At 37.5% G+C, this 27,525-nt stretch overlaps 3 protein-coding genes across 5 annotated transcripts in view; 2 read left to right on the forward strand and 1 right to left on the reverse strand.

Moving 5' to 3' along the window:
* Positions 1-21,016, forward strand: part of LOC661872 (uncharacterized) — a 71,140-nt gene extending 50,124 nt beyond the window's left edge. The window contains exons 7-15 of the mRNA XM_064356370.1: positions 4,375-4,989; positions 6,343-6,483; positions 14,212-14,336; positions 15,688-15,816; positions 16,874-17,042; positions 17,148-17,317; positions 17,659-17,826; positions 17,878-18,255; positions 18,708-21,016. Coding sequence (XP_064212440.1) covers positions 4,375-4,989; positions 6,343-6,483; positions 14,212-14,336; positions 15,688-15,816; positions 16,874-17,042; positions 17,148-17,317; positions 17,659-17,826; positions 17,878-18,255; positions 18,708-19,721 — 2,909 coding nt within the window. The 3' untranslated portion in view covers positions 19,722-21,016. The remainder of the gene's footprint in view (positions 1-4,374; positions 4,990-6,342; positions 6,484-14,211; positions 14,337-15,687; positions 15,817-16,873; positions 17,043-17,147; positions 17,318-17,658; positions 17,827-17,877; positions 18,256-18,707) is intronic.
* Positions 6,310-8,699, reverse strand: LOC103315225 (uncharacterized). The gene is made up of 6 exons (XM_015985247.2): positions 8,593-8,699; positions 8,409-8,546; positions 7,465-7,777; positions 7,126-7,356; positions 6,776-7,038; positions 6,310-6,730 (listed from the first exon to the last, which is right to left on the reverse strand). Exons 1-6 carry the CDS (start codon positions 8,697-8,699, stop codon positions 6,505-6,507), a joined length of 1,278 nt encoding a protein of 425 aa, XP_015840733.2. The 3' UTR covers positions 6,310-6,504.
* Positions 21,017-21,071: 55 nt separating the features above from the next.
* The window catches only part of LOC661830 (protein jim lovell), a 57,591-nt gene continuing 51,137 nt past the window's right edge, over positions 21,072-27,525 (forward strand). The window contains exons 1-4 of one of the 3 annotated variants that reach the window (XM_967964.4): positions 21,072-21,260; positions 21,312-21,514; positions 21,567-21,771; positions 22,906-24,212. In XM_967964.4, the coding sequence (XP_973057.1) occupies positions 21,338-21,514; positions 21,567-21,771; positions 22,906-24,095 (1,572 nt within the window). In that variant the 5' untranslated portion in view covers positions 21,072-21,260; positions 21,312-21,337 and the 3' untranslated portion in view covers positions 24,096-24,212. Of the gene's footprint in view, positions 21,261-21,311; positions 21,515-21,566; positions 21,772-22,905; positions 24,213-27,525 lie in introns of those variants that run through there. The other 2 variants (XM_008203367.3, XM_008203366.3) reach the window with 2 other exon arrangements.

Genomic DNA, 27,525 nt, shown 5'->3' on the forward strand with positions numbered 1-27,525 from the left:
AGTTCACTCTTTTAGTAACTTAATTACACACACAGTACATGTTTTCTAATTTAGATAACAAAACCACTTAGTTTTATGTAGGTTTTTAAGAGCGGTTATATTCCGCGTAAATTCCGAGCCACCATTTCGCTTTATAGTCGTGGCAAAAACAATTTCATATTTTTATGGCGCGAATTCTTTTGCCAGAAACAAGTTTTAATAATATTAAAGTCACCTGTTGGGCTGCACAAATATTTGCTTACAAAATAATAATCCACAGTTCGTAACACCTTGTTAATATAGTTTGATAAGACTTTATCGAAGGCGGTTTAAATTAACCTTGTTTCGTGTCCGGACGTGTTGTATAAAGTTTGCACATTAAAATGGATTAACCCAGTTACATAATTATTTATCCTTTGAAGGAACCAAAGAAGCGAAATTAATGCCTCCGTTTAATTGGAAAATGTTTTACAGTCCCGTATCCGGCGTGGCAGAAAATTGTTACGTTTGGAGCAGCAGTGCTTTTTGCTTGTTGTGATGGAACCCTTTGAGCTTACCTTGTCTAATCAACTCTTTTTGTCCGGTGCTGTTGTGGTCTAAGTAATCCTTGTTTTACAGGTTTGGCGGGCCCTCTGTAACGCCCTTGCAATTGCTAAATCTCGTCGAATTACACCGGAATGACCCTAGGTTTTGTTTACGGGATTTGGAGAGACCCCATTTTAATCTATAATTTTTTCTTTGCTAATTAGAGCCGAGTGAAAAATGGTGGATGCGCCGGGCGAATAATTTTATTTTATTTATTAAGCTTGGTTGTGGTAATGCTTCAATTTTAAAAATGGTTTGAAGCAGTTTGATTAGTTTTCTGCTGGTTCGGCGGTGGGATATGAGTCATATGCTACAGAATGATGTGAGACTTAATTTAAATTACGTTCCCATTTATATTCAAATTCACTTGTATTTTAATGTCGTGTTTCTCCTATCTGGAGAATACCTTCAATTACGATTGCCTTTCACCGTTTGCATAATGCGAGTGTTCTTATTTTAAAAGAATGGAGGAAATATTGCCCGTTTTTTTGTCAAAATAAAAAAACAGCGAGTGCTTTTAGTACTTTATTTTAATGTGTTATTATATTATCGAACATGTAAATAAAATTGGTGGAGTCTTTGATGTGCAGCTTTCAGCCAAGCTTGTGAATACTATTAAATTGAGTAGTGATGCAAAACAACATTATCCGCAAAATTCAATAACATGTAGCGGTGTATTTCCGAAACAAGGCGAGTGATCAATTAATAAATAATGAAACACAAGAGATGAATGAATTTATTTGGCGATACGTTTCTGCAAAAGGTACGAAATGAGATTAAGTGCATGTTAGCGGCATAAAAGGAGTATATCCACTCAACTTATACATGTAAATTTCGTTGTTTTTCGCGGCGCTTCTCCACTTTGCATTTAAAAGCTCACTATGCATTTTCCTCCACTTGACGAATTGGTGACGTTCTTCAAATACGCTACATCATCCTCAAGCGACGCTATTTTTAAAGCTTTACAAAACTGCTGGCTTTTCGCTGGATGAGAGAGCGTTTTATTATTTTGGTCCAATTCTTAAATACAGTTGAGGTGCCGATGGAGAAATTTTCTCATAAATTTGGAAATAATCGATATTACGACTATAGAACTGCGGAAGTAAATATATCAGAGCAAAAAGGCCAGTTTTATATTTTACGGTTCGTATCGTAACTTATAGTGGCGTGGCATTTAAATCAACAGAGATAGAATAAATTTCGAAAGCTTCTTTCGTGTAAGCAACGAGGCATTCGAGATCATATCGACTTACGTGTTCGTGTTACGTGGATTATGTTATACTCACCAGGGAAACATATTTTTAAATAGCTACGCCGATGATTAATTTTTTCTGCTTCGAGAAAAAATTGGAGAATAACGAAGCGCTTATACATTCTGCAATTACCTTATTGTGTGCCATGCATTTATAAACACGTTGTATTATGCAGGATTGAATAAATCAATACATCGGTAGCTTTGCAAATAGTTGAGTATTGATTCGAGTTACAATATCAAGTTACGAGACTAAATTTTGACTTGATTGCTCTTTCTCTGATTATACAAATTAAACTTACAATCGTAACAATAGTGCCATGTTTTAGACGGTTATCGCGGTTAAAAGTTTGATGTTTTTCGTTTAGTTTCTGCAATTGGCCGGTTTGGCTTCTTGAGCTTTACATTTCTCTGTAATCGTAGTTACATTTGCAGTCCGTTTGTTTGACTTAGGCGAACAAATATTCGCACAATGTGGAGTTTGATGTAAGTTTTACCCGAGGGTGCAGTGAGGTTACCCTTGTGTACTCTTGCAAGTGTTCTAACACGGCTAATATAGAAACACTGCCATACCCTTGCAAAAACTAAGACCTGGGGGAGCTATCGCAGGCGACCCTTTGATTTATCCGATGGCTGTTGGAATTGTCATCAACTTTTGATTTGTTTTATCTAAACAAGTTTGCGAACTGAACTCGCCGGAAACGTGTGCATTAAGAGCGATTTATTTCCGAAAATATTTTGCTACAAATTTGGATTTCAAGTCAAATAATCCGGTGTGTACCTAGATCTCGTCGCATCCAAACTAAATAAATATGTTTTGATCGGATTTTCCGCCCTATTGCCACTTCTTGTTTGGATCAAAACTTTCCTTTGTGTTTTCGAGGAGGGCAGACGTGTCAATCGCTTAAAATATATCACGCACTTGGGTTCGAATATTGATTTGGAATTTTTCAATCTAATATTATAGTTCTTTTGCGAATTGATGTTTTTGTTGTCGTCCCTCGGTTTCTACACGTTTCAGATTCCTTACAACCTACGTCGAACCAGGAAATAACTTTAAATACCTGCGATATAGAGTAACCTCCAGTTCGAATTTAATTAGTAAACAAGGCTCGAGCAAAGTTCTGTTATTTAACCGCTGGAGCATAATGAATAGCTGGAAAACTGCATAAGATTTAATTTATCCTATTTAGTCCCGGTGATTACTTATTCATACCTCGGCCGGATTAAACTAAATAGGTTTTAAATATTCATCCCAAGTATGCTCGACTTCGTTTTCGGTTTGATTTCCGCCACCAATCGCAAAAATGTTCTTGGGATTTATTGCCTGATTCTCGATTCTGACTGCAGTGTTGTATACAAAGCAATGGGCATAATCAACAACAGTGTAAATACACATGACACGTAATTTGAAGCCGTGACATGCAGACGCAGCCGTCGCTTTATTATCGCCACCGCCGGCAGTTTAATAACACCGCCCCTCTTCAAGCCGAAGGATCACAGACCCTCCGTTAAAGCTCACAACCTATGTCATCGAATTAAATATTTCAGACATTTCGAACACGGCTTGAATTTTAATTAGAGGTTTTCACGTTTTTACCGACAAGACAGCTTCAATACGGATTTGTTATAGAATTTGTATCATGCTTTTCATTCCGCTTGCTGAGGGGGAGCACAATCAAGGAATGTTTGCAATTTCTGTAGCTGCTGCTCCTCCTGCCACAAAACTACGAATATAACTGGCTTTTTTGTGTTTGAGAATTTTCAGAAAACTTTTTTAATTGAAATTATCTCAAGTTTCGAGTCGGCTAATAATACAGTGGAACCTCCTTAATTCGATCAGAAAACTGTGGAAACAAAGGCTTCAAGGCTTCATCCTTTATTTATTAAATTATTAATAATACAATTTTGGGAATTATGGGGGTGTTCTGCGTATAATTATTACCGAGATAAGTTTATGTGGTGTCTATTTAATTACCTACAAGACAGAGAGAATCTGCAATGCCGCTTCTAATTACCCTAAAATAAGGGAATTAAGAACTAACCTGCTTAATTTACGAAATGGCAAAAAGTATACTCTCGCATGACCAAAATTACTGCAGATTCCAACAAACAAATTTAAAATAAATTAATAACACGATGTGATTCCTGTCACAAGTGTTTGAGAAATGTTTTATCTCAAATTTGCTTTCGATATTTGCCAATTGTTTTTGTTCCTCAGGCACAAAGATAAATAACTGTTGGTTTTACGCGGCCAAAATTTTTCAACTGTTACGTGATTGGAGAATAATGAAAGAACTTCGACTTCTTCAGGCAATTTAGTTGAGTTATTAAATAGTTCACAATGAGAGAAATGTGTATAAATCAGCTGACTGGCATTTCATTTGTGCCGTGGTATTTATCAAGCCATTCTATGGTTCATGTGCTATTTCTGATACGCCGTTGAATAGAAGTATCCCTATCGGCTCCAGACGGGCATTGTTTAATTTGAAACACCCGTTCGACGAATGTCTGTTCAAGCAAAACTGGGGAAATGTTAATTTTTCCCTTTTTTCCAGATGACGATTCAGCTTCGGTCCTCGGGATCATCACAAAAGAGGGGCTCTTCGAGGGCACAATTTCGACGGCTATCGAGGATTACCACGTAGAACCCGTCAGCCGTTACCTCCGACCCAACGAAACGAAACAGCCCTCTTCATTTCACTCCATCGTGTACAAATCGTCCGACGTTCGAGACCCCCGTCAGGGTGTGCCGTGCGCCTCCCACCGCTTGCATTTAAACAATTTAGGGAAAAACACCGCCGATAGAGAAAATTACCCGGAACGGAGGAGTAAAAGATGGCTTTTAGAGGCCGAAGCCAAACTGCCCTACGATGACTCCACTTTCTGGCATCTCAACAAAACGAAACATTCTTTTTCGCCGGCCTACGACCTAAATCAGCCCATTGATGAGGAGCTTGACTTAATTACGAGCAATCGCTCTAATGGCGATTTTCCGGGCATTATTTTCCGAAACGTCAATAAAAGGGCCACCATCGATCCCAAAAAGACAACCTGCATGCTGTACCTCCAAGCAGACCACCAGTTTTTTCAAAAGTACGGCACTGAGGAGGCCTGCATCGAGGTCATGACCCGACACGTCCAACGCGTAAATGCCATCTATAAAGCCACAGGTAACCTACATTTTTAAACCGCTTTTGACCGTAAAATTGCCACTGGAAATGCAAAATTTATTGAAGCATTTTTTGGAAAATCATTGATCTGCTGCAATTTCTAAGAACATTTTACATTATACGAGACGATTCTTCATGAAACTGCTTTTCAACACCAGGATCAACTGGAAACCTTTGTTTATTAGTTTTTTGCTGTTTTTCGCGTTGGTAGTTTTTTGAAACATGAACAAAAACGTCTCACAGAGAGAAAAGAATCCAATTTAAATTGGTAAACTTAACTGGCCGGGGAAGATTATGGCGCAATAACCTCTCCTGTTTCGCATTCGCCGACAAAAATGAAATAGGCTTTTTGTTTAACTTGGATTTCAGTTCGCTCTCTTTAATTTCCAATTTTTCCAATTTGGTGCTAGTTAATTAAAACAGCGATGGCATGGAACCGAATTGACTTCTGGTCAAAGGAAAACTAATAATCGGGATCTGCAGCCGAATAAAGGCCGAGAATACAGCTGCGACAATCATGTCTGCGAATAAAACACAAAAAGACGCGCGTATGCAAACGAGATTAGGGCGATTTTGCAAAATAAGTTTTTTTTGTTGCTGTAATGAAATATAATCAGGGGATTTCTCCAGGATTTGGCCGGGTAATAAAGATCTATTATCTATTCCATAAGAGAGAATCAGGGGTAGTTAATCGAAATTTTTTCGTGAAACGTATTCGCTTGGAGATAAGATAAAATATTTACTCGGCGAGAGACAATTGTGATTTTAGATTGGAAGAACTGAACACGGATACGCTTTCAGGCGAGAATTTCCAACCTGAACTGTCCGACAACTTGGGTTAATATTGTTTGTTTCATACTTCACCCTCAAACGACACTTTTCGTCGTCTTTACCACATTGTGCCGTTCTTATTAAATTTTTGCGTGGAGCTTCCCCACGTTTTGATTTTATTCCAACAATAAATTCGTATATTTCGGAGTCTATAAATTTTTATTTGCGCCGTCATGAGAGTACTGAAATAAATTTGCGCGAGCGTGATTTTAAATAACGAGAGAAAAAACACGTTCTTGTCACTACCACATTTTAATAAATCACCATTTTTAATTCTCCTGGACGCTACAATTTATCAGCATATGTTGATAATTCTGGGACTTAATACACACACGCTATTCTTTCCCGGTTTAAATGGTCACGATCAGGCGACTTTGTCTTGTTTAAAATTTCACGTTGCCGGTAGGAGTTTAACAAAGGATAAATTTTACCACTGTACAAAGTTAATATTGATGCAAGCAACATTACGAGGGGCTGGCATGCGGCTAATTCAAGTTGTACATCAGTTTATTTTGTTTACAGATTTCAACCAGGACGGTAAAGCAGACAATATAACTTTTATGGTGAAACGAATTAAAGTGCACACGACTGACGCCCTCAGGGATCCCCTCTACAGATTTCCCAACAATTACGGCGTCGAAAAATTCCTGGAACTCTTCTCAGGTAAGTGCCGTGCTGCAAAATTTACTTTACAAATTCGCGAAAGCGAGAATAGCGGGAGTAGAAATTCTCGATAGTCAACACTAGGAGACTCATCACAATCATTGCGGAATACATGACTAAAATTCCCTTAACATGGTCCAGAGTGACTTGGGGTGATTGCGGCAAATTTATGTTCTCTAATTTCTCCCTCCTTATCCAAATATATTCCAGTCTTTGCAGAATCCCGGTGCTTCTCATTTTTTTGACCCTTGAAAGTTCGATGTTGTAATTGTTTGGTGGGGAAACTTCTTACATGTTGTCGATTAATTTTTTGTGTTTGAAGCTCTTCGACAACAAAAATGAATTTCCCGTCTGGAATAATCTCTCCTGGTTGCTCATTATCTCACACGGTAGATCATAATTTTTCAATATCATCTCCATCACGGCTCGATTTTCTAAAATTACCAGATCCTCGTTACACAAAATTGCAGATAGATTCTCCTGAGAGGTTATATCCAAGCAGTTGCGAACGTTCAATATTCCGCGCCACCGAGGAAATATTTCTCTATTTTGGTTCTACAATGGCAATAATTACCGAAGGTTGCAGTAGAAAATTTAATCACACTGGAATTAATTGGGCCGATGCATTTTCGCGGAACTTACCGTAAAGTTATTGTAGACGAAGCTGTTTGATCGCAGACAAAGCGAATGTGTGCGCTTGTTGGCGATGTCATCCAATGATTTGAATGGAAAGGGAATGTCAAAAACAGCCAGTTGAGCAACTAAAACGGCATTCATTGCCGAGTATAGCACCACGCCTAGGATTAAAGCAAACATCACTTGCATTCGCCCGGAGTAACTTGACAATTTTAGATCGAAACCTGAAACGCATATTCAAGCGCAAATGGAAATCACACGATCAAACAGCAACCAAATGAATTTTTGTTAAATAAACTGATAAGTAACGCAGTGTTATCTCCAATTCAGTCGAGTAAATTTTTATCGATTAGCTTGTCGCATGTCAGGTAATTGCGACAATTTCGCTATGAAATATGGAGTAAAAAGTGTGATCGATGGCTGGTTCAGACCTTGGTTGATGAATCCCGAGGTGATGGCCAGTAAACACGACGGCGCTGAAAGTGTCGGTTCGATTTTGCAAACTCTGTTCAAAAACTTGGTCGTCATCCAAATTGCCATTGTTAGAACCGCAAATATGATCGCAGTTACGAACCAGAGTTTAGTATCAAAAGTCTTCAGGTACGACGATGATGAAGCTTTCGCTTCAGGTCTTTTTACGAACAGCTGATACCTCCAACAAAAATTTTATAAGGTCATAAACACTCGAATTAAGACGGCCAATTTTGTACGCTGGGCTAATAGAATTAGGCTTGGATATGAAGTAAAACTTAGAAGAATTAGGTTAATGGCGAATTTATCTCTCTCGTGGCGGCTAAATCAATAACACTAATTTCAACTTCTTAAACAGTCAAGGGAATTATGAAATATTGAGCTGATTTTTAGGGCATGTTATTAAAATCAGACGCGGGTTTGTGATTATGTTTAAGATGTAATTTAAATTTAGAACGAGGTTTTTGAAATCGTGTACTCAACCGGGCGTGATATTGGAAACTTATTTTATTTATTTGATCGGAAAAGTTACCGACGCTCTATGGAAAAATTTCTAGTTTTAATTAGCGATAAACTAATCCGTATTTATTTTTTCAAACCTTTCAGTTACTATAAAATACCTACGATTGAAATTATTTTAATGGATATTGCATGTAAAGTTTGTTCTTACAATGTAATTAATGTTAAATTTTTTATGTTGCATTAATTTTTTTGTTCTAATAACTAAAATGTTTTATTAATTTATAATAGTTTTCTATGTTTCGCTAATTTCAAGTTCGATTCGCTTAAAAAATATAAACCGCTTGAGCTTTTCGTACCAGTTGTAAAAATAAGGTTGGGAATACATCACGTTTAAGAGTCCCCGCTTAGCGACCACAGGCGCTAGCATGACATCAGCGTGTCCTGAGGTAATTATCTCTAATCCTGTGTCGTAATAAACGGACGATACATTACTCCTAAAACCCATCTGGTATGAGACCAGATTTTTCCCTAATAACTTACGTAAAGCCCAAGGTAGACTCAATCAGTTGCCAAATATCCCCCAAAAATCCGCCCAAGTTTTGCTGGACGTGATATAAGGCAACATCTGCAATGATAGTAATTCCCATCCTTCGCATTCCTTGCACTTACATTATCGGCAATGACTCGAACCGTTTTCCCGCGAATCGGCTCTGAATTATGAGTGTAATTATTCAGTAGCGTCACGTTGAACAAAGATATAAAGTTAGTTTGTTCTTTATCCCACACGAAGATACTTTCGCAGTTTGGTTTCACGTATTTTGGACCGTTTTTACAGATGTTGTAGTCGAGTCCTGCGCTTCCGTCTATCTAAAATTATATCAGACTTTCATTCAAAAGGGAAAGTTTCACCGAGAAGAAGTACCAAGACGAGCAAAAGTTTCACGCAAAGAAACATTGTCCTTCTGTACCCAAGTAAAACTTCCCTTACAGTGAGCAACAAGCATTTTTGTGTTGTTATGATTGATAATAACAGGTGAAAACCTTCACACGTTGTGACACAAATTGGATGAGCTACGGTTGATTGGGCCACTGTGTGAATTATTTATCACACCTATCTATATAAAAAATCACGTAACTTTTTTTTCAATAAAACTGAAGTACTGTCAAAATCTTGTTTAGAAAAATGGATCATGGCTCTATCACAGCAGAAATTTAATATAGCAACCTTTTATCTCCCGAAGCAGTCGAATTATTTTATAGTTCGTTCTTTATAAATTTATGAAGAATATAAAGTTGTGCTCTCTATATTGAATGCAAAAAGTCTCAGCGGGATTGTTCTCTGAGAGCTGGCCAGCATATGCACGTAATCATGTTAAAATTAGGAGGTTTATGAGCTGCAGCTTGTGCACTACGTACGCTTTTTACTCGATTTTGATCAAATAACTTCCGAACTTTATTGGTTTGAATAACTGACTGGAACGGCTTTGTTACAATAAAAGTTTCGCCCAACTCATGACTCGCAAGGAAACGTAAAATTGGTGGATGCGCCGGGTCAGAATATTTATTCTTTTAATTTAAAATGGAGCGTTTATGTTTAAGAATGCGAAGCCGCTATTATCAAAATTGGTGGATGCGCCGGGCAATTTTTTTTTTATGTTTATGTATTTTCATGGCATTAGTTTCCAGAGTTTACACCTGCATCAAAAAGGATGTAAAATTAATAATGAACCGATTGCACCACAATTCAATGGAAATTGAATTGGACTATAAATTATCCTAAATGTTTATTTAAAGCAGGATATGTGTTTGATATAGAGCTGTTATCAGTTTTTAATCCAAAGTAATTTGTTTGCGGCAATTAAAACGTAATGATGGGATTAGTTTTTAACGCTTTTACTTCGAACCTCAAATTATTGCGTTTGTGTATTATCGTAAAAAAAACAAGACAACAGAAACAGAAGTTGTATATTGAAGACTGGAAATAAATTTTGTGTCTGTTTAATGTCTCTTAATTAAATATTATATGAGGTTTGTTTAACTCTTCTAATCGCTGGTAATAAAGGTCTGGCATCATCTTGTAGACCTACAATCGTGTGCCTTGCAGCTGTCGCTAGCTGTAGCAATGAAACTCGCAACCCCGACATGAGTGATTATTGAGATGTGTTATTGCAGATGGTTGACTATTATTATGATTAAACGACATTCTCTGATTGCGTGTATAAAACCCGGCAAGCAAATCGATACATTTCAATAGAAACGGACCGTCATTTCCATAAAACATCGTCGTAGCATCGACCGGATTGAAACTATTTCACACATCGGTCGCATTGTGTCTTATCATCCCTTCATCAAGCTGTGCAAACCTGTGTTTAAATATTCACGTGGTGAATGATACAGCCAGTGTATTTATCACGTATTCAGACATTTCCGTGAATGCATAAAGCTATTAGGGCGCAACTTGGAGACCGTTATCTCGAGCTAACACGGCGAAAGCGCCCCATTTAATATTCAATCCTCTATAACGCATAGGGCCTAACGGCCGTAATTCAGCGAACGTGTATTACAGAGGTTAATGCTGGCCGGACGCCGACGGACACATTAGAACACGAGAGGTGACAGGTGCAGTCCGTGCCATGGACAGATAGTTGGATCAATTTATGACCGCCATTACTCCCCAGGATATTACGTCATTTCCATGGCGGAGACAACACCAGTCTTGGGCCGGGGTGGACAATCACATGATAAAGCCCTAATCAGCTTTGCTTGTCTAGTGTTAAAATACAATAAAACCGTTTTCATCAAACAATTTGGTGGTTTTGATTGATTTTTGTTTGAACTTTGAAAAATTGAAAGTGTATTATTAACTTGGGTGCAGTTTCTCTTTACGCGATTTTTTCGTTGCGGACCGGCTCTAAAATCAACATTTCACGCACAAACCAGTGTTCGTGATTAATTTTAAATTTAATTATATCTACTGCAAATACGAGTTTATTTGGTTGTTTGCCAGCGCCGGGATTTGTTGAATTTGCTCATTATTATTGGACCTCGGCTGTTGAATTTCAAAAAGCATGATGAAGCTGTCAGACTTAATCTAATTTTGTCATATTTCAAACATTGTAAACTAAATGCACAAAGCTGCGTTATTTACGTTATACTTAATCTCATAATCAATATAATCCGAGCGACATAAACGGAATGATAATGAAGATTTATTATTCATTCAACTATTTGTCGATGAACATTGACACACTTCTATTGTTCCGTAACAACACAATACAAGTTTAAAATGTTTCCGCCGATATTTACATCACGTAAACAAATTGAATGTTTTTACACCAAAATCGCAAAATTAGAAAATAATCGCTTTGGCGGAGTACGCTCAGTTTTTGCATTCTGGAGAGCAAACAAAGCGGCAAATTGACATCTGATGCAGGTCGTAATGGAAAAGTAAATAAATTGCCTGGAAATTGGATATATCCATGCAGTAAAAGATGATGTTGAAAATTACTGTCAAATGCAATAAAGGGTACGGAACGTATCAAATAACAACGATACTTTATGAGCTTTTAAGGCAACTGACAAGGTCAAGGAGAACTCAAAAAATGCAGTAAACAACAGTGCTTGTGACCGTATAAAATTGTTTTAGGTACACGCCGAAGACGGTGGAGGAAATTGATGCTCCCTGTAATGCGCTTAGTCGGCACAATAATAGAATTAATAGCCCAAGATCTGTTTTACATTTGTAAATGTGGGTCTTTTTAATGCGAATGCGAAATATTGTTTCAAACTTTCCGTCATAATCTCATTTGAATTGAAATTTCACGCTTAACGGCTGCGTTACACAAGCAAATAATAATAAGTTTCGTTCCACGTTTCACACCTTTTGTCTTATATTTTTAAACAGGCCGGCACTTGGCAGCTAAAAGCTCTCCGAGGTAATTTAAATCCTCTTAATTCCTCCCTTCCTCCGGTTCGCAGTGCGTTTCTGCGAGGACACTTCCATTGATTCGGCCAAATCCGGCATATGAAGCACCAATTACAATATTTCAAATCCTAATCTCTAATGAGCTCGTTAATTCACTCCAAAACTTAATTTGTCATACCCCTCGGTATTTACGCTGATCCCGACCTGTTAATATATAACCAGAACAGGTCGATTAATCACCATGCGAATAGTTGCACTTGCAAATCGTATAAATCTGCGATTAATATCGCAGTTGAATCTGTTGTCAGTTTTCGAGAACAAAACAAAACACCGGAGGCAATAAAACCAACTAAAACTGGGTGCTGTTGAGTGCGAATGTGAAAACCCTTTGGAGGTTTAGTTCGATGGCGAGCGCAAGTAATTGCCTAATTTCCCCCAGGACTATCTTCTGTGAACTTAAAACGAGCCGCTCACTTTTATTTTCTATTCAGTATTTCTGCGGATAAACGAATTCGATTATTCGCTGATTTTTTAAGGAAACTACGTTAATTATCCCAATCCTCTCAAGTCGATAGACAAACGTAGAATTTCGGATTCGAGGTGCACAGATTAGTACTTGCAATATTGTTGAATTTGCTCGTTACTTGGAAGCATCGCCTAATTGTTGGTTACAACAAGCGTTCATCGATCTTGAGCCAAGATTATCAAACGCAGCTCCGCTCAGTCGAATGGGTTTATGCGGAAAGCTGATAAATTTTTAAAAATATATTTCTGCGGCAGCGCCGGTTTAATGTAGAGAGAGTTGCTGCAAGTTGAATGTTTTATTCAGAAAGTAAAAGTGGCGATTTCCTGCGGCAAAGTGCCGCCCCGACTGTATTTATTTTATGAGAACTGACAGAAGTGCATTTGAGAGTGCGTGATTATTTTCGGGGGCCCCTCAAGTGACTTAAATCAATTACCCGAAATGGATGATCTCCCTTCGGCGCTGCGTTTGTTCGCATGCGGCCTTGCTTACAAGCAATTCATAGAAGGAAGCCACAGCCGAGTAATTCCCGGATTTATGCAGCTACTTATTATTCCGGTCGCAATCTATCTGATGTCGCACAAGTAAAAGTAGCCAAAATACTCCCGGAATGGGGCTGGCTAACGGCACAACTTTGTAATAAAAGATGTTTAGGCTTATTACCTTGGAACGAGTTATCACAATTAAAGTTTTGTTCCGCGTTTCATATTCTCAAGCGAGCTTGGGTAAAATCACTATAATTCTTCAAATATTCTTGGAATTCTCCAAAATTCGCCACTGTATCTTACCCGTCAAGCCTCCCTTTATAAATATTTGTTATTTGATCGCTACCTCCGGATAGGGTTTTAAATTGATTCGGTTTGGATTTCGGGGTAAATTGCTTTCCTTACGACTGTCATTTCGGAAAATCTTGCTTCGCTCATAATCTTGCGATTTAACCGACTGTGCACCCAATAAATACCTTCGTTTAATATTTAGGGCTTGATAATCGAATTTGAAGATTTCTAAAGCTTAATCACGCCAGACTTCACTCAGTCCAATAAAACTAATGAAGGTCGGAAAAATTAATTAAAGTATTGATTTTGCGAGCGTTGTGCATGACAGTGTTTGTTGTGGGAACAACTCTAAACTGTGTTGGAACACATATGAATGTTGAAATTTCGTTTGCATACCAAGCGCTGCAGGAAGTGGAAACAACAGATACGTGTTTCCCTAATTTTTTCACTATAAAATAAACGAGCGTCGTGCTCCAATCAACATAATTTAATAGGGAATTCTTAAATTTCTTTAAGACGCTCGTAAATTTTTGCTGGAAATTGTGTCTCATATTCGCGTGATGAATGGCGGACGATGCAATCTTCTAATGAGTTCTTTCCGGTTCCAGTTACAACGAAGTACTCTGCTTTCATCAAATCGTATCCATTTTTAGTGCCCTATCTCTTAAGTAATTAATCTTAACTGAATTACGGTCGCAGTAATTGAAGAAATATCACTTGCTCTTCAATAGTAATTTTAACATTCATAAGTACCAACTTTAACTTGCTTATTCTCCTTGAAGAATGGTAATTTTAACATCGGTTAATTTTTAACAGGACCCCCTTTGTGGCCGTTTATTTGTTTTCGTTGCCTGTTGATAATTATGCACCCAAAACAAATTTCAGGTGGAAGGGTTGGCATAATATTTGCTTTCTAAATACTGTTCTTGTTCCAGAGGAGGACTACGATGCATTCTGTTTAGCCTACATGTTTACTTATCGTGATTTCGAAATGGGAACGTTGGGTTTGGCCTGGACTGGAGATTTGAAAAATGCGGGCGGCGTTTGCGAGAAGAACGGGGTAAGAATCATTATTTTCGCTAGAATGGCCGGTTAAATTCATATTTACCCAAATTAATTTAATCCTATTACATCAAGGATTAAACTAAGAGTATTACAGTAACGTGGCCCTTTCATAGGTTAATATGGTTAAGTATTATTCTCCTCTAGGTACTGTAAAAGCGCTTTAACGCTAAAAACTGGGTTCATATGTTAGCAGATGTTGCTTTTTTGTCGGTTTAAGCAGCTTAGCGCGCGACTCAGGTGAATTCATCAACGTTTAATCGTCTTTTGCCAGGAATATGCCAACATGTGTAGTCAAAACCAGGCTAAATTGCCACATTAATAGATTACACTGTGTCTGTACCTCTACGTGTGTATGTACAAGATTACTCCATTATAACGTTATTAGCCAGGCTATGCTAGACAAGAGAATAATTTCCAATAACAAGTTGTGTGTGCACACGGTATCCATTGAGCACAATCCACAGGACATAATGAGTAGCGGAACAGTTCTAATTACTTTACAGGTGTTTGTTTTTGGCTTATTATGCTCAAATGTGGTCAGGCTGTTTGTGTTATTGCGCACATCAATCGAACATGTGAACCATTTGATGTTGTACTTTCTTCCACGCTTTTTTAAATTCGAACAGTTGATAAGTTCAGTTTTAATTAGAGAACTGAGCGGAATTCCCAATCGAATTGATTGATGGCGGTCGCTGGGCCACGATAGTAATTTGACAATTTTCAAAGGGTAACATTGTTTTAAGACAGGTTTTATTGCGACGAACGGACGTGGCCAGGAAAATTGCACAGTAAAAGGCTTTCAGCAAAAGGCTATTTCAACCTTGTCATAAACAATGATCGGACGTTCTAATTAAACGCAGTTTTTAAGCTCAATCAATAAGTCTTTATCGGGAAAATTACACCAGCTTAAATATTTACACATTTATTTGTTAATTGCAAATTAACAGTTTCTGAATTACTTCGTTTTTATGGTCATTTGCTAAATTAGGACAAAATTTATAAAATATCTCAAGTAAGCAGAACAGAGATTTGTTGCTTTTGACGTAACTTAGATGTTTGTTTTTAATATGCATTTGATTTCAAGAGAAACATCAAATATGTAAACCGACTATGATGAATAATAACATACTGGTGCGTTATTTATTCAGTTTTAGGGACATATGAATTTTAATTACCTGCAAATATGTATACGAACATAATTATAAATCAGTCCGATAGTATTTGTTTGCACTCTTTAATCGAAAACCAATTGATATTTACACGCTTGTGACCACCAGATATAATTTTTAGTGGTTTATTCAGCTCGTGTAATAGTTTTTCGATTATTGTTTTTCTTTCGCTTTCAGCACTACAGAGGAAGCATGAAGTCCTTAAATACAGGAATCGTAACGTTGTTGAACTACGGAAAACACGTACCGCCTGCGGTGTCCCATGTAACACTTGCTCACGAAATCGGACATAATTTTGGGTCACCGGTAAGTATCTCTTGGTTCACTTCTTCATAACACTATTCTTCAAACTGGCTGATTTGATCGCACTGAAGCGAAATTGCGTTTCTATGCAAACGAGTATTCGTCCAATCTGCGTTTGTTTTTGCATTTTGGACGCCTTAGTGGCGGTAATCTTCTAACAAAACCCGACTGGAAACTCCCGACTCATTACCATTCAGTCTGTCTTCGACGGCCGTAGAAAATTCTGATGAGGGTAATTCCATTTCGATTTATTAAATCTTCGATAAATGGGCCAAATCGAGGCTCAACTTAATTTATTTTAGTTTGTGTGTTATTCAAGTCGACTTGGGTGATCGGGTTTTTTCCCTTGCGTTTCATAATCGGGGTTGTGTTTTTGAAAGCTTTTAAATGAGTTGCTTAATGAAATTTTATTTTGCCCACAGTTTTAGGTCATTGACTGAAGGGTTCCATTCACTACCTGCATATGCTCGCAGATTTAAATATCAATGCAACAACTCATGTAAAATTGACAGCTTTGATAAATCTCCTAAAGCATTTATCACGCTTCCTTCTATCGGCATACGGGGAATATTTCAATTTATACCAACACAAAAATGTTCTACGGGAAATTTCGAAAACACCTCTATTTGTATCACAACTTCAAAGAGGGTTGACGTTTTATTGCAAGAACAATGAATCTCAATATAAATCACAAGCGTATCAAGTCCGAATATTTTTATTTTTAACGTCGCTTTTAAAAAAAAACGACAGGTTTATTTAATACTCACAATCGTAAAATATTGCCATGAAACTTTAAAAGGGTATCCTTGTTAATTACCCGAATTTATCATCGAACAAAAGCCGGAAAAAGTGTGCCACAATCAAATAACATTTACCGATTATTCACATCGTGTCTCGTACCAGCATTTTTACCAATTGACTAAATATTCCGCGGTGTATTTTTCTAAAAAGGAGTTAGGTCACCGCCACCACGCTCATTATTCCGCATCACCACTCTCCTACTCCATTAAACTATCGAGATAAAGAGCCCAATTAATTCTGACTTTTTCATTGCATAAAGCACGACCCGGAACAGTGCACCCCCGGAGGCGAAGATGGTAACTTTATTATGTTCGCAAGGGCGACGTCAGGTGACAAGAAAAACAATAATCAGTTTTCCCCGTGCAGTCTGAAGAGCATTAACCCAGTACTTAATTTTAAAGCGCGCTCACCAAAAGGATGTTTCACAGGTAAATCACTACGCTCTTCTCTAACTTTGTTTCATTAAAACTTTTCCTTTCCAATTTAACTTTATGCTTTTGATACATATTTTGACCCGATTTTGGCACCTGCAGAACCTCAAGCCTCCCTCTGTGGCAACGGCGTCGTCGAAGAGGGCGAAGAGTGCGACTGTGGCTGGGAGGAGGACTGTCGGGACCAGTGCTGCTTCCCCCAGCGGAGGTACCCGCCCCTAGACGAGCCCCCGTGCCGCCTCACGCCGCGCAGCATCTGCAGCCCCTCGCAGGTACTTTTTGGATTTTGCCGAAATAAATTTTAACGTGTTTCTAACACTTAACTCCAAAAATAACAACGGATTAAAAAATCTTCGAATAATTTTGCATGTGGAAAGCTGAAATATCGATTGTTTGAACAGTCTAACTTCAATAAAAATAATTTATAGTAGGTACTCTCTTATACTTCAATTAATCTTCATCTTGAGATACCAAACTTTGATTAATATCTCAAAAACTATTGGCTGTAGGTTGAAAATAAAGACAGTTTTGGAATCCTCAGACAATTTTCTTTGAGAAGAACTGAAATTTGAGACGGTTTGACTCATTTTTATATTTTTTTGATTGTTTTTAGGGGCCGTGCTGCACGTCCGAGTGCCAAGTGAAGTTCGGCGATAAGTGTCGGGACGACAACGGCTGCAGAGACGAAAGTTTCTGCAACGGGCGCAACCCGCAGTGTCCCCCGTCAGTGAACAAGCCGAACAAGACAATTTGCAATAAAGAGTTTGTTTGTTTCATGGGCGTAAGTCAAAAGCGGGCAAAGTTTCCCGAGTTAAAAATCGAAATATTTCAGGAATGCACCGGATCTATATGTTTGGCGTATGGCCTGGAATCTTGCCAATGCATTCCGAAGAAGGGTGACCCAAAAACCAAAGCATGCGAATTGTGCTGTAAACTTCCAGGGGATAATCAGCCGTGTCTTTCTTCGTTTGATTGGAACGACATGCCTTATGACATTCCCGACATGTATTCAAAACCAGGAACGCCCTGCAACGACTACAGCGGATACTGCGACGTATTTCAAATGTGCAGAGAAGTTGATCCTTCGGGACCCTTGGCTACGCTGCGAAAATTGCTCCTGTCGGAGGAAAGCTTCGCAAGCTTTAAAAAGTGGATGATGGACTATTGGTATGCGGTGGCCGCCATCGTGGCCCTCGTTGTTGCGCTGCTGGTAAGTACTTTACCACAAAAGACCAACTAACCAATCTAATTTATTAATAGACTAAATTAATTAGTGAAATTCGTTGTTATCACAAGCGTAAGTTTCAACACACCCGCAGCTTTCCAGGAGTTTTTGTAGAATTTGTAAATAATTTTTCATTTCATTTTAACTTTTCTCAACGTAAAAATATATAATATACCTATATTAATTTCCTTGTAAGTCACTAGACGACGAAACAAACGTTTGGTCCTTCGGGCCGGATCATTGTCGGTTTGTCATTAATTCATTAATAATTGTAATAAAACTGCAGAATTAGTCTAAAAAGCACTATTAATGCTTTCTTGGGTAGATTTCCTCCCTAGTTCCGACGCTGCTAGTTTGTAAATGTTATCCAGAGCGCGCGTAAAGCTCTTTGCGACGTTAAATTTGTGTTTGCAGCACTGACAATAAATTTGTTTTAGGTGTTAAGCACCAAGTACCTCAGTAAGAAGCCAAATCTGAAATTGAAATCGATCACAATAATGCACAGTTCGCCGACTGAAGCCGTTCGCTTGCCTCCAGACGGAGAAAACGGGCAAGTAACTGTGCACCCGGCAATTAGATCAAAGCTACCTCTAAAACGTAAAGTCCGCAACGGCAAAATCAAACGCAAACGCAAGACTAAGGAATCACTAAACAACAATTTGAATAGCCCTAGTAGGACGAAGAATTCTCCTAAGAAAAAGAAACGCGTTTCTGCAGCGGTTGGTGCAGAAGAGCGCAAGAAGCCGGTAGTGGACGCTGCAATAATCGAAATACCTCACAGCAAAGTCAAAAAGTCGCCGCAAGTGACCGCCAACAAGAAGAAGAAGAAGAAAAAGGAAACTATAGATTATAGTAACGCCCAACCGGACGTCGAGGGAAAGAAACTGATTAGTGCCGAAGTTGTGCATAATCCGTTGACTCCTGAGGCAGATCCGGTGGGTAAAGTCCAGAATTGGTTGTTGAAGTCACAATACGCCTTGCCGAAGTCCAAATCGACGCCAGCGGGACTAACCGACAAGTCCCGAAGAAGTCCCCACAAACGTCCCACGATTCGGCCTCGCACCGACAAGAGCAAATCGCACAGTGTGGGCAACATTCCTAGTGAGAAGGAAAAAGTCCGATTGCAAGTAGTGTATAAACCGCCGTTTAAATTTAGTGTTAAGTTGCGTAAACCGGAAAAAACTAGTGTCGTTATTGAGAACGTGAACAGAAAGACTGAAAAAAGTAAAACTCCGAGGACAGGTGTGCTTGTGCGTAGTGTGAAACAGCGCGAGCCGAAGACGAGTGTCGATAATCCAGCTGTTGCGATTGACGCAACGCCCGTAGCTAGTCCGTTGCAGGTTGTTGATTCTCCCGCTAAACCTGATGATATTGATTCCAATATTCATACCGTCCAGTCTGATTTAGAAGTATTGTTGTCTGAAAGCGAATTTCTATTTTCAGATGACTGATATAACTTTTTGCAATGACCCAAATTGACTTGTTTAAGGCTGTGGAAACAAACATTCCGCACTCTCAGAGCTGCTTAAATATTAAGTTTGATTCAATGGCATCGCGGTGGAACTTTACCCAAATCAATAAGAAGTCACTCGGTGACAAGTGCTCTTATTTATTATACCTTCAACACCAGGAATCAAGCGCTTATTTATTTTTTCTAATGAAACAGTGAAAAGCTCACAAACTCTTTCAAACTACGGCAATACTCAAGCATAAATCAAAGCTTTAAAGCAGCGCTGTCCCACTTTTCGTTGTGTGGGGACCATTCAGATAATCAAAGATTTTTTCCTCTTTTTCTTTTCTTTTGAAAAACATTTCGGCTTATTTGGCGAAACCTCTGGCCGAAATAGCTAATTCGGACCTAGTTTGGTGGCTTTTTCACCTTGTTTCAATAAAAACTCGCAGGATAACTATGTAAATCACCCGAAGTTACGTAACCCACCGACTTTTTGGCGATGAAAGAATTTCAAATAAAATAAAAACGATTTACTTGAAGGCCGCAGTTGGACAGCGCTGGGCTAAAGGTAAAGTTTCACGACGATGTAAGATATTTTTATTAACAGTGATCACTTAGGTTAAACTAATTTTTACTTAAATTCTTATCCAGTTGTAAAGTTAAAAAACTAAAATATATTTATTTATACATAACTCTGTAACTTGATAAACTGCTTGTATGGTATTTTTACAGTGCCATTTTTGTACTGTGAATCTCGTGGTCAAATAAGACGTAATTTACAATCGTCTCGTTTGTTACAACTTCGTAAGATACTATTGTGTCAAGTAAAATTTTGAAAATTCAGTTCGCGTGCCAAATAATTGCTTTGATATTCATAACATAGTTGAAATTTTACAAGCTGAAAGTGTTCGATTCTCATTTCTTGTCTGTTTCTTTTAAAATCGGGTTACTTTATTTCAACTGTAAGAATATCACCTGTACTTATTGAAATTTATTTATAATAATTGATAGATTTTTAATATTCGTAACATTGTTTTTATTTTAATTTTTGCGAAGCCGGGGAAAAAATTATACAATCCACAGTTCAGAACTCCACTCTGTGCAGTTCTGTGGTTCTGCACTATTCCCATTTGAACAGAACACAGCTCTGAACTGGCGTTACTTTTTTCCTTGGCTGTACTTACCGTACTTTTTACTCAAAAATTTTATTTATTTCTATTAAACCAAAATTATGTACTTATTAACGTAACTATGTATTTTATCTTTTTTAAATAAATTTGTAAAAATATGCGATTCCAGTTCAATTATTTAATTTTTTATTTAGGGGGTTGGTACTGATAGGGCGAAAAAATTTTCTTTTGGGGTTGCAAATCAAGTACGTAAGTGTTTGGCTTAATAATATTTATATTTGCCTCATTAATTTCTCGTAAAATTATTAAAAAGTGAGGTCGGTGGTGTTAAAGAATGTTTGTGGTCAAGTGTTAGGTGTTAAGAGTGAAGATTAGTAGCACTTGCGACCAGTTTTTGCGGATCCAAGGCATTGAGGTTATGTCATCTAATTGCAAATTAATTTCTCTTTCACTTTTAGCCTTATTAGAGTTTTCGTGACTGAAAATGGAGAAAACTGGTGGAAAGTTCGTTTTAGAATGGGAAACTCATTCAAAACAGATCTCCAGAGGCTTGTGTATGTTGATGGAGAGGCAATGTCTAGTGGATATTGCCGTCTGTTGTGGGAGTAATACGTTGCATGCGCATAAATGTGTATTGGCCGCCAGTAGTAGCTATTTTAAAGTAAATTAGTAAAGTGCAAAGGGAGGGTTTTCTCTACAACTGACTGTTATAGGAGCATCTTGAAAATAAGGCTATTGAACAAGTTGTAATAAATGGCTTAGATTTCGCTGTCATGAAGTCATTAATTGAATTTATGTACTCGGGGGAATGCGCTTTTTCTGAGGATCATCTCAAGTACTTTATTGCCGCTGTTAAGTTTTTCAAGATCACTGCGTTGGAAAGCATTTTTGCCGAAAATGAATACCAAAATATATCAGGTAGGTCGCAATGTTTATTGAATTTTACATTTTTACAACCTGTCTGATCCAAATAAGGATAAGGCAGCAAAGTTTTTCCACGAAAGCGCAAAATCTATTTGAATCTAAAAAAATTGCGCAAATGTAAGTGTTTGAAATTATACATAGATTCCCACTTGGTGATAAATGTGAAGAAAAAAATGCACTTACCTTTATGGTCTCTTATTCTGCTACAGTTTGTAGTAGGACAATAAAAATAAATTAAAAACAAAATCGGTACAATATAAAATACATAGCACATATTCAACATATCATTGGAGATGGAAAAAAAAGTGTACTGACCTTTGTGGCATCTTCTACTAAGCTTTTAAACCGGATTATTTCCTCCTTTTCTCCCTGGAATAGCGAGCTGCGATCAACACACACTACCCAAGGACTCTGAAACTTTTAAACCCCAAATTTTGATTTTCTAAATCAAATTTTTTAACGAGGTGAATGCGGCGTCCGTTCGCGGGAACAGCTGTAAAATTAAACAGCACAGCAATAATTGTGCAAGACAAGTATTTGCTGACTATTTCATGAACGTTTACTAAAAGAATCTTTGCTTCGTAAAAAAATAAAAAACAAGAATTTTAGAGGAATTTCATTAAATGGGGCTTTATTATTGATAATTTGCGCTAGTGTGTAATCTGAGTATGATTGGATGAATTTTAAAAATTCAAAAGATTTGAAAAATTTTGTGTAAATTAAGTAATCACAGAATTTTTATTTTGATTGGATCTGCAAAATTCAGCGCTCCTTTCAAAGCACGTTATCACGTTTTATAGAATTTTAATTACTAAATCAAATCACTGTACAAGGACTTATAAATCATCCATTATCATCGCTTGACGTGTATAATGTGAGATTACAAAATCGAACTTGTTTCATGTTGTACGTGTCTAATACATTTAAGACAGAATTTTTTTATTTCCAAACCGCTGCACCCTTTCATCAATAACTTAGTAACATAAAGGTGAATTTGGGTGTAATAGCGCACTCTTACGGAATTCGCTCCAACACGCCTATCTCCTCCTCCCATTATAGTACTCCTCAACTCTGTCCATATTTACATTTACGACCCAATTACGTTTTAATTTGTGAAAATATTTCCAGCGGATGAAGTGTGCATACCCCCTCCGCAATTTATATGTAAACCCCCCAAGTACCCAACCGTTTACAAACCTTTTTCCAACGCATCCCTGCCTCCAAAAATAAATTATGCTTTAAGTAACGTGTACGGGCAACATAAATTCAAACGAAAGTGCCTTGGGAGCGAAGCTGAAAAAGCATGCGCCAAAGAGGCCCAAGCGAGTCGCATTGCTTTGGCTAATTTGCGAAAAGTTATGGCGAGCACACCGCAAGTTCACTCCTTTATCGTCGAGGAGTCTTTCAATGAAACGACCGTCGAGAATTTTATCCCTAACGTAGAGGAGAACTTCGTTGAAAACATTCACGACGTGCAATTTGTTAATGGAAACGCGCCCCCAGCGACCGCCAACGGCAAACCCCTCAGCGTTATCCCGGTCTCCAACACCCAGAGCCTCACCGCGGACAAGATCAAGCACATTTTGGGCAACGACGAGGTGGAAATTATGTTCCAAACGAGCGACGGCAACTTCGTCAACGTCTCCGACGAGGTTTTGCTCAACTTGTCGAAAGGGGGGCTCCAGTACCAGGTGGTCGACGAAAACGGCCACATTGGCGAGATCCAGGAGCTGAAGACCCTTGACAGCGAGAATGGCCCTAAAGACGACCAGGATTTAAAAACGGAGACCTTCGACCTCAAAATCATTAAAAATCCAGACGAAATCGATAAAATCGCCAAAGCAATGCCCGAAGAATACATTGACCCGAACTTTTCCAGTGCCGCTTGTAATAAAACCAACATGGAGTCGCTCCAATTGCACACAAGTTTTAACGAGGATCTGTACGAAAACAGTTTTCACATGCAAAGTGCGGAAATGTTCGAGCCGGAAAATCTTAGCATGCATTCAGATTTGATGGCGGATAATGCAATGGAGTTTGAGAGCGATTTGAAATACAAATACTTGACTTCGAAAATTAATAACACTCACGATACTATCAACTTTGACGAGCACATCATAACAAAGATCGACAGTATGAGCGAAGATCCTTTGCGTGATACTAATGAAGTGTTGGTTATGGAGACGGATACGACGAAAAGCCCACAGAATAAATCATCTTTGAAGTTTACACCGGACATGTTTTTTACCACGCTACCAGCTAATGCGTGTACTGAAGATAAATCGAAGATTCCTGCTGTGAATGACGTTGCGGAATAGTTTTTTATTGCTTGGATGCCGTTTTTATTATGTTTTCATTTGGTTGCACATTCTAGTTAGAAGCCCTTGTTATTATGACCTTTTCGAATTAACTTAATATAGGGATATTAAAGCTAATTCAAGCGTTTTAATTTTAGAATGCAGCCTACACATTGCAGATAACAGGTGGTGCCAAGGGGATTAATTAAGTTAATTATATTGACATAAAAATCGCATAAACTAACCTGAATCCATTTGCCACCGTTCATTAGTTAATAAAATGTGGGTACATTATTGTGCATTGTGCAAAAACTTGTCCTTACGAAGATTTTTATGATGAAAATCAAGACCGTAAAGGATTTTGCTAATGGAGTAATCAATGTGGCTTTTAACGAGTTCAATGTCTAAAGAATCAAAGACGTTTTTCTACGCTTAATTACTTTTTTTACCATTTGGTTAGGTATATTTAATCACTCGTTTAAAAATAATGCGATGATATTAAAGTCTCTTCACGCTCAGTGAAATTTTGCGGTTTGCTTAACTCAAACACAAGGTAAGTTGATTATAAATAGGATAAATTATTTTATATCCAACTGCTCATAATGAGAAGCTTTGGCACCTCATAGCGGCCTCATAACTAGCTATCATCCGTTCGTATTTATTGACTCTTGAACAAGAAAGTGTAGATGAAATGCAGCTTATTGTTTTCGAACAACACTTGGCCGTTAATTGACATTAGAGATCAATTATTTAAGGAGAAACTGCGGAAATGCAATTTTTTCTACTTATTTGGGAGCTATTATCTTTGGATATGGTTTACCCCTAGGCTTCAGTTTTTAATAAAAGAAGTCCACGGGATAAAAGCTAATTGGATTAGTAGTAGTAATTTACACTTCAAGGTTTATTGCCGAAATTTTCAGGTCAGTCTTATAACATTCGTGGGTTATCAACCTTTATAGTGCGATTTTTTAGTGTTGAAACTAATCATAGTAATTAAATCTAATACTCAAACTTGTTTACATTTTTGTTAATTTGAATACATTCTTTTCAATAATTAAAAATGTGTAACATTGCATACCGGCCAACTTTTCATTATCAACGAAATTAATTATTACCATTCCAACTCTGAATTACACCTTTGTGTCAGCGTTTTTGCATGAATACGACAACCGTGATTATCGTATTGCAAAATTAGATCAGTTGATAGATTTTGTAACATAATTATGAGCAGCTAACTGGTTGTCATTGGTGTTACATGCTTTTGCTGATGTTTTTAACACGTGCGAATCCAAATTTCTCTCCTACATACAATTGGGGAACTTTTACTTAATTTTTTATCGAAATTGGGAGTCCTGCTTTATAATTAACGTACTTTCAGGTGTAATTGTACGTTCGGCTCTGCAATGTCGTCATGCTTAGTTGAGATATTTTAGCATATTGACAACAATGAACGAATGGGTGGGTGATGATGTCAGAAATTTTTGTGGAAAGATATTGACCCAATAAAAACTATTATTACGTAATTGCTTTTGTAACACTGCCCCTAGCAAGACAACCCCATTTACGAGCACATGACATCATTTAATAGCTGGCTAAATAGTTATTATCAGTTTATAAATTATTGGCCCTCTAGCTCTCTCGAGCCTAGAGATTATTTTAAATTTATTTTGTATTATTTTAAAAGTTAGTGAAGAGAAACACACCCACTCCATCTGTTTTTCCTAAAAAATCCTACATCGATTCAAAAAGTTTAGGTATGAGGTGGTTGTCTTATTTTTTTTATTTAACAATTATAAAAAATTAACTGGAAAAGTGCCTCTGGCTTACAATTTTATGTATTAAATAGCTATTTAATTTAGCTAAATTTGAGCTGGAAACATAATGTGGCGAAGCTTTTGGCTTCATGTTTAAACAATTATTGTCGGAAAAATATCTGCAGTGTTGAAATTGTACTTTTTTTTATTGAACCTTACCATAATCGAATAATCATAATGATGGGTTCCATTTAAACAGTGTCAAGGCAAATATAATTTCATAATGAGAAGCTTATACACACTTTGTATGGCTTTTTATTATTACAAAAAATGTGCGGTTGATAACAAGATAACATTGCAACAAGTTACAAATCTAGGTCGACGAAGATCAGCGAATTTTACTCACATACTCACTTTAACTGCAATCACAACTTTACTATTTCGGTACCAATAGAAATATTAACAACAGTGTTTACCCTAATATTAAATTGTTTTTTCAATGATTATTTGCTTTTCTTCTTAAAATTTGGCTGTTACGTGGATTGGGTTTGAGATATTTGAAAATTTTTGAGTTTATTTCAAAAGTACTCATTTAATTAAAATTCCCTAATACGTCTTTTGCCCGTAAATGCACTCATAAATAGTATTGACTCCTAGGAATAAAATAATGCATTATATTCACTGACTTAATGAGTGAAAACTTTTACATAACATTTTCTGATTTGGAATACAAATGAGATATAAGCATTAGCGGTTTTCTAAACTGTTTATTTTACGCATCATCCACCTAACCGGAAATTCCTGACCAAAATGGCTGTGGTAGGAAAAGGATAGATCAAAATGCCTCTTTGCCGTTTAATTGCTTCTTACTTTAAATAATTAATCAGTTGGAGGTACTCAAGCGGAAAATCATGTCTTTATTTCATCAATTCCAATAGACTTGAGTAAATCTATTAGAACTCGAGGTCACTGTGTAGCCCAAAATTTTGTCATTCACAGTTATCATACAAATGGTAGTAAAATATGCCCATAAGGAAGTCGTGTCTCGTGTTTCTGTAGTGATGAAATAAAATAAATATAAAAATTTTGTGTTGTGAAAACAGCAAAATCGCACACGCACGTGACATATGTAAATGTCAATACCATCTTAGTGTTAGATAATAGAAAATACAGAAAAGCGCCATTAGTAACACAGAATGGTTTGCGTCATTTCATTGTCTGTTGTCATTTGGTTAATTAAAACTCCGTAACACTTGGCTTTCTTTTTGGCGGCGGCCTGAAATTTAGCGTAATTGTTATGATTTTAATGATTGTTTTTCATTTCCTCATTAATCGCCTTGTTTAAACTGGGTCAATGTCTACACAAGGCTGCTATCACCATCTTTCAGACGAAGGCGTAAATCGTTTGTAAGAGTGAGACACGTTGAGATCATCACTAGACTAGTGGTCGCCAATGCGTCATTTTGTATCGGGAAATATAAAAATTGACCAGTTATCCTTTCGGAATTCATTGAGCTGGCCATTATAATGCATAATCAACGGACATCCATATTTAATGAATCCCAACGAATCACTGCTCAATTTGTAATCGCCGATTCACGACACGACGCTGTTTAAATAAATTAGGTAATAAAAACTTAACGTGAGAGCAAGTACCCGCAGTTACATAATTTCACAAAATAGTGCGCCTTTTTGGA

Source organism: Tribolium castaneum, chromosome 4, assembly GCF_031307605.1.
Source record: "Tribolium castaneum strain GA2 chromosome 4, icTriCast1.1, whole genome shotgun sequence".
In the NCBI taxonomy this organism is placed as follows: domain Eukaryota; kingdom Metazoa; phylum Arthropoda; class Insecta; order Coleoptera; family Tenebrionidae; genus Tribolium; species Tribolium castaneum.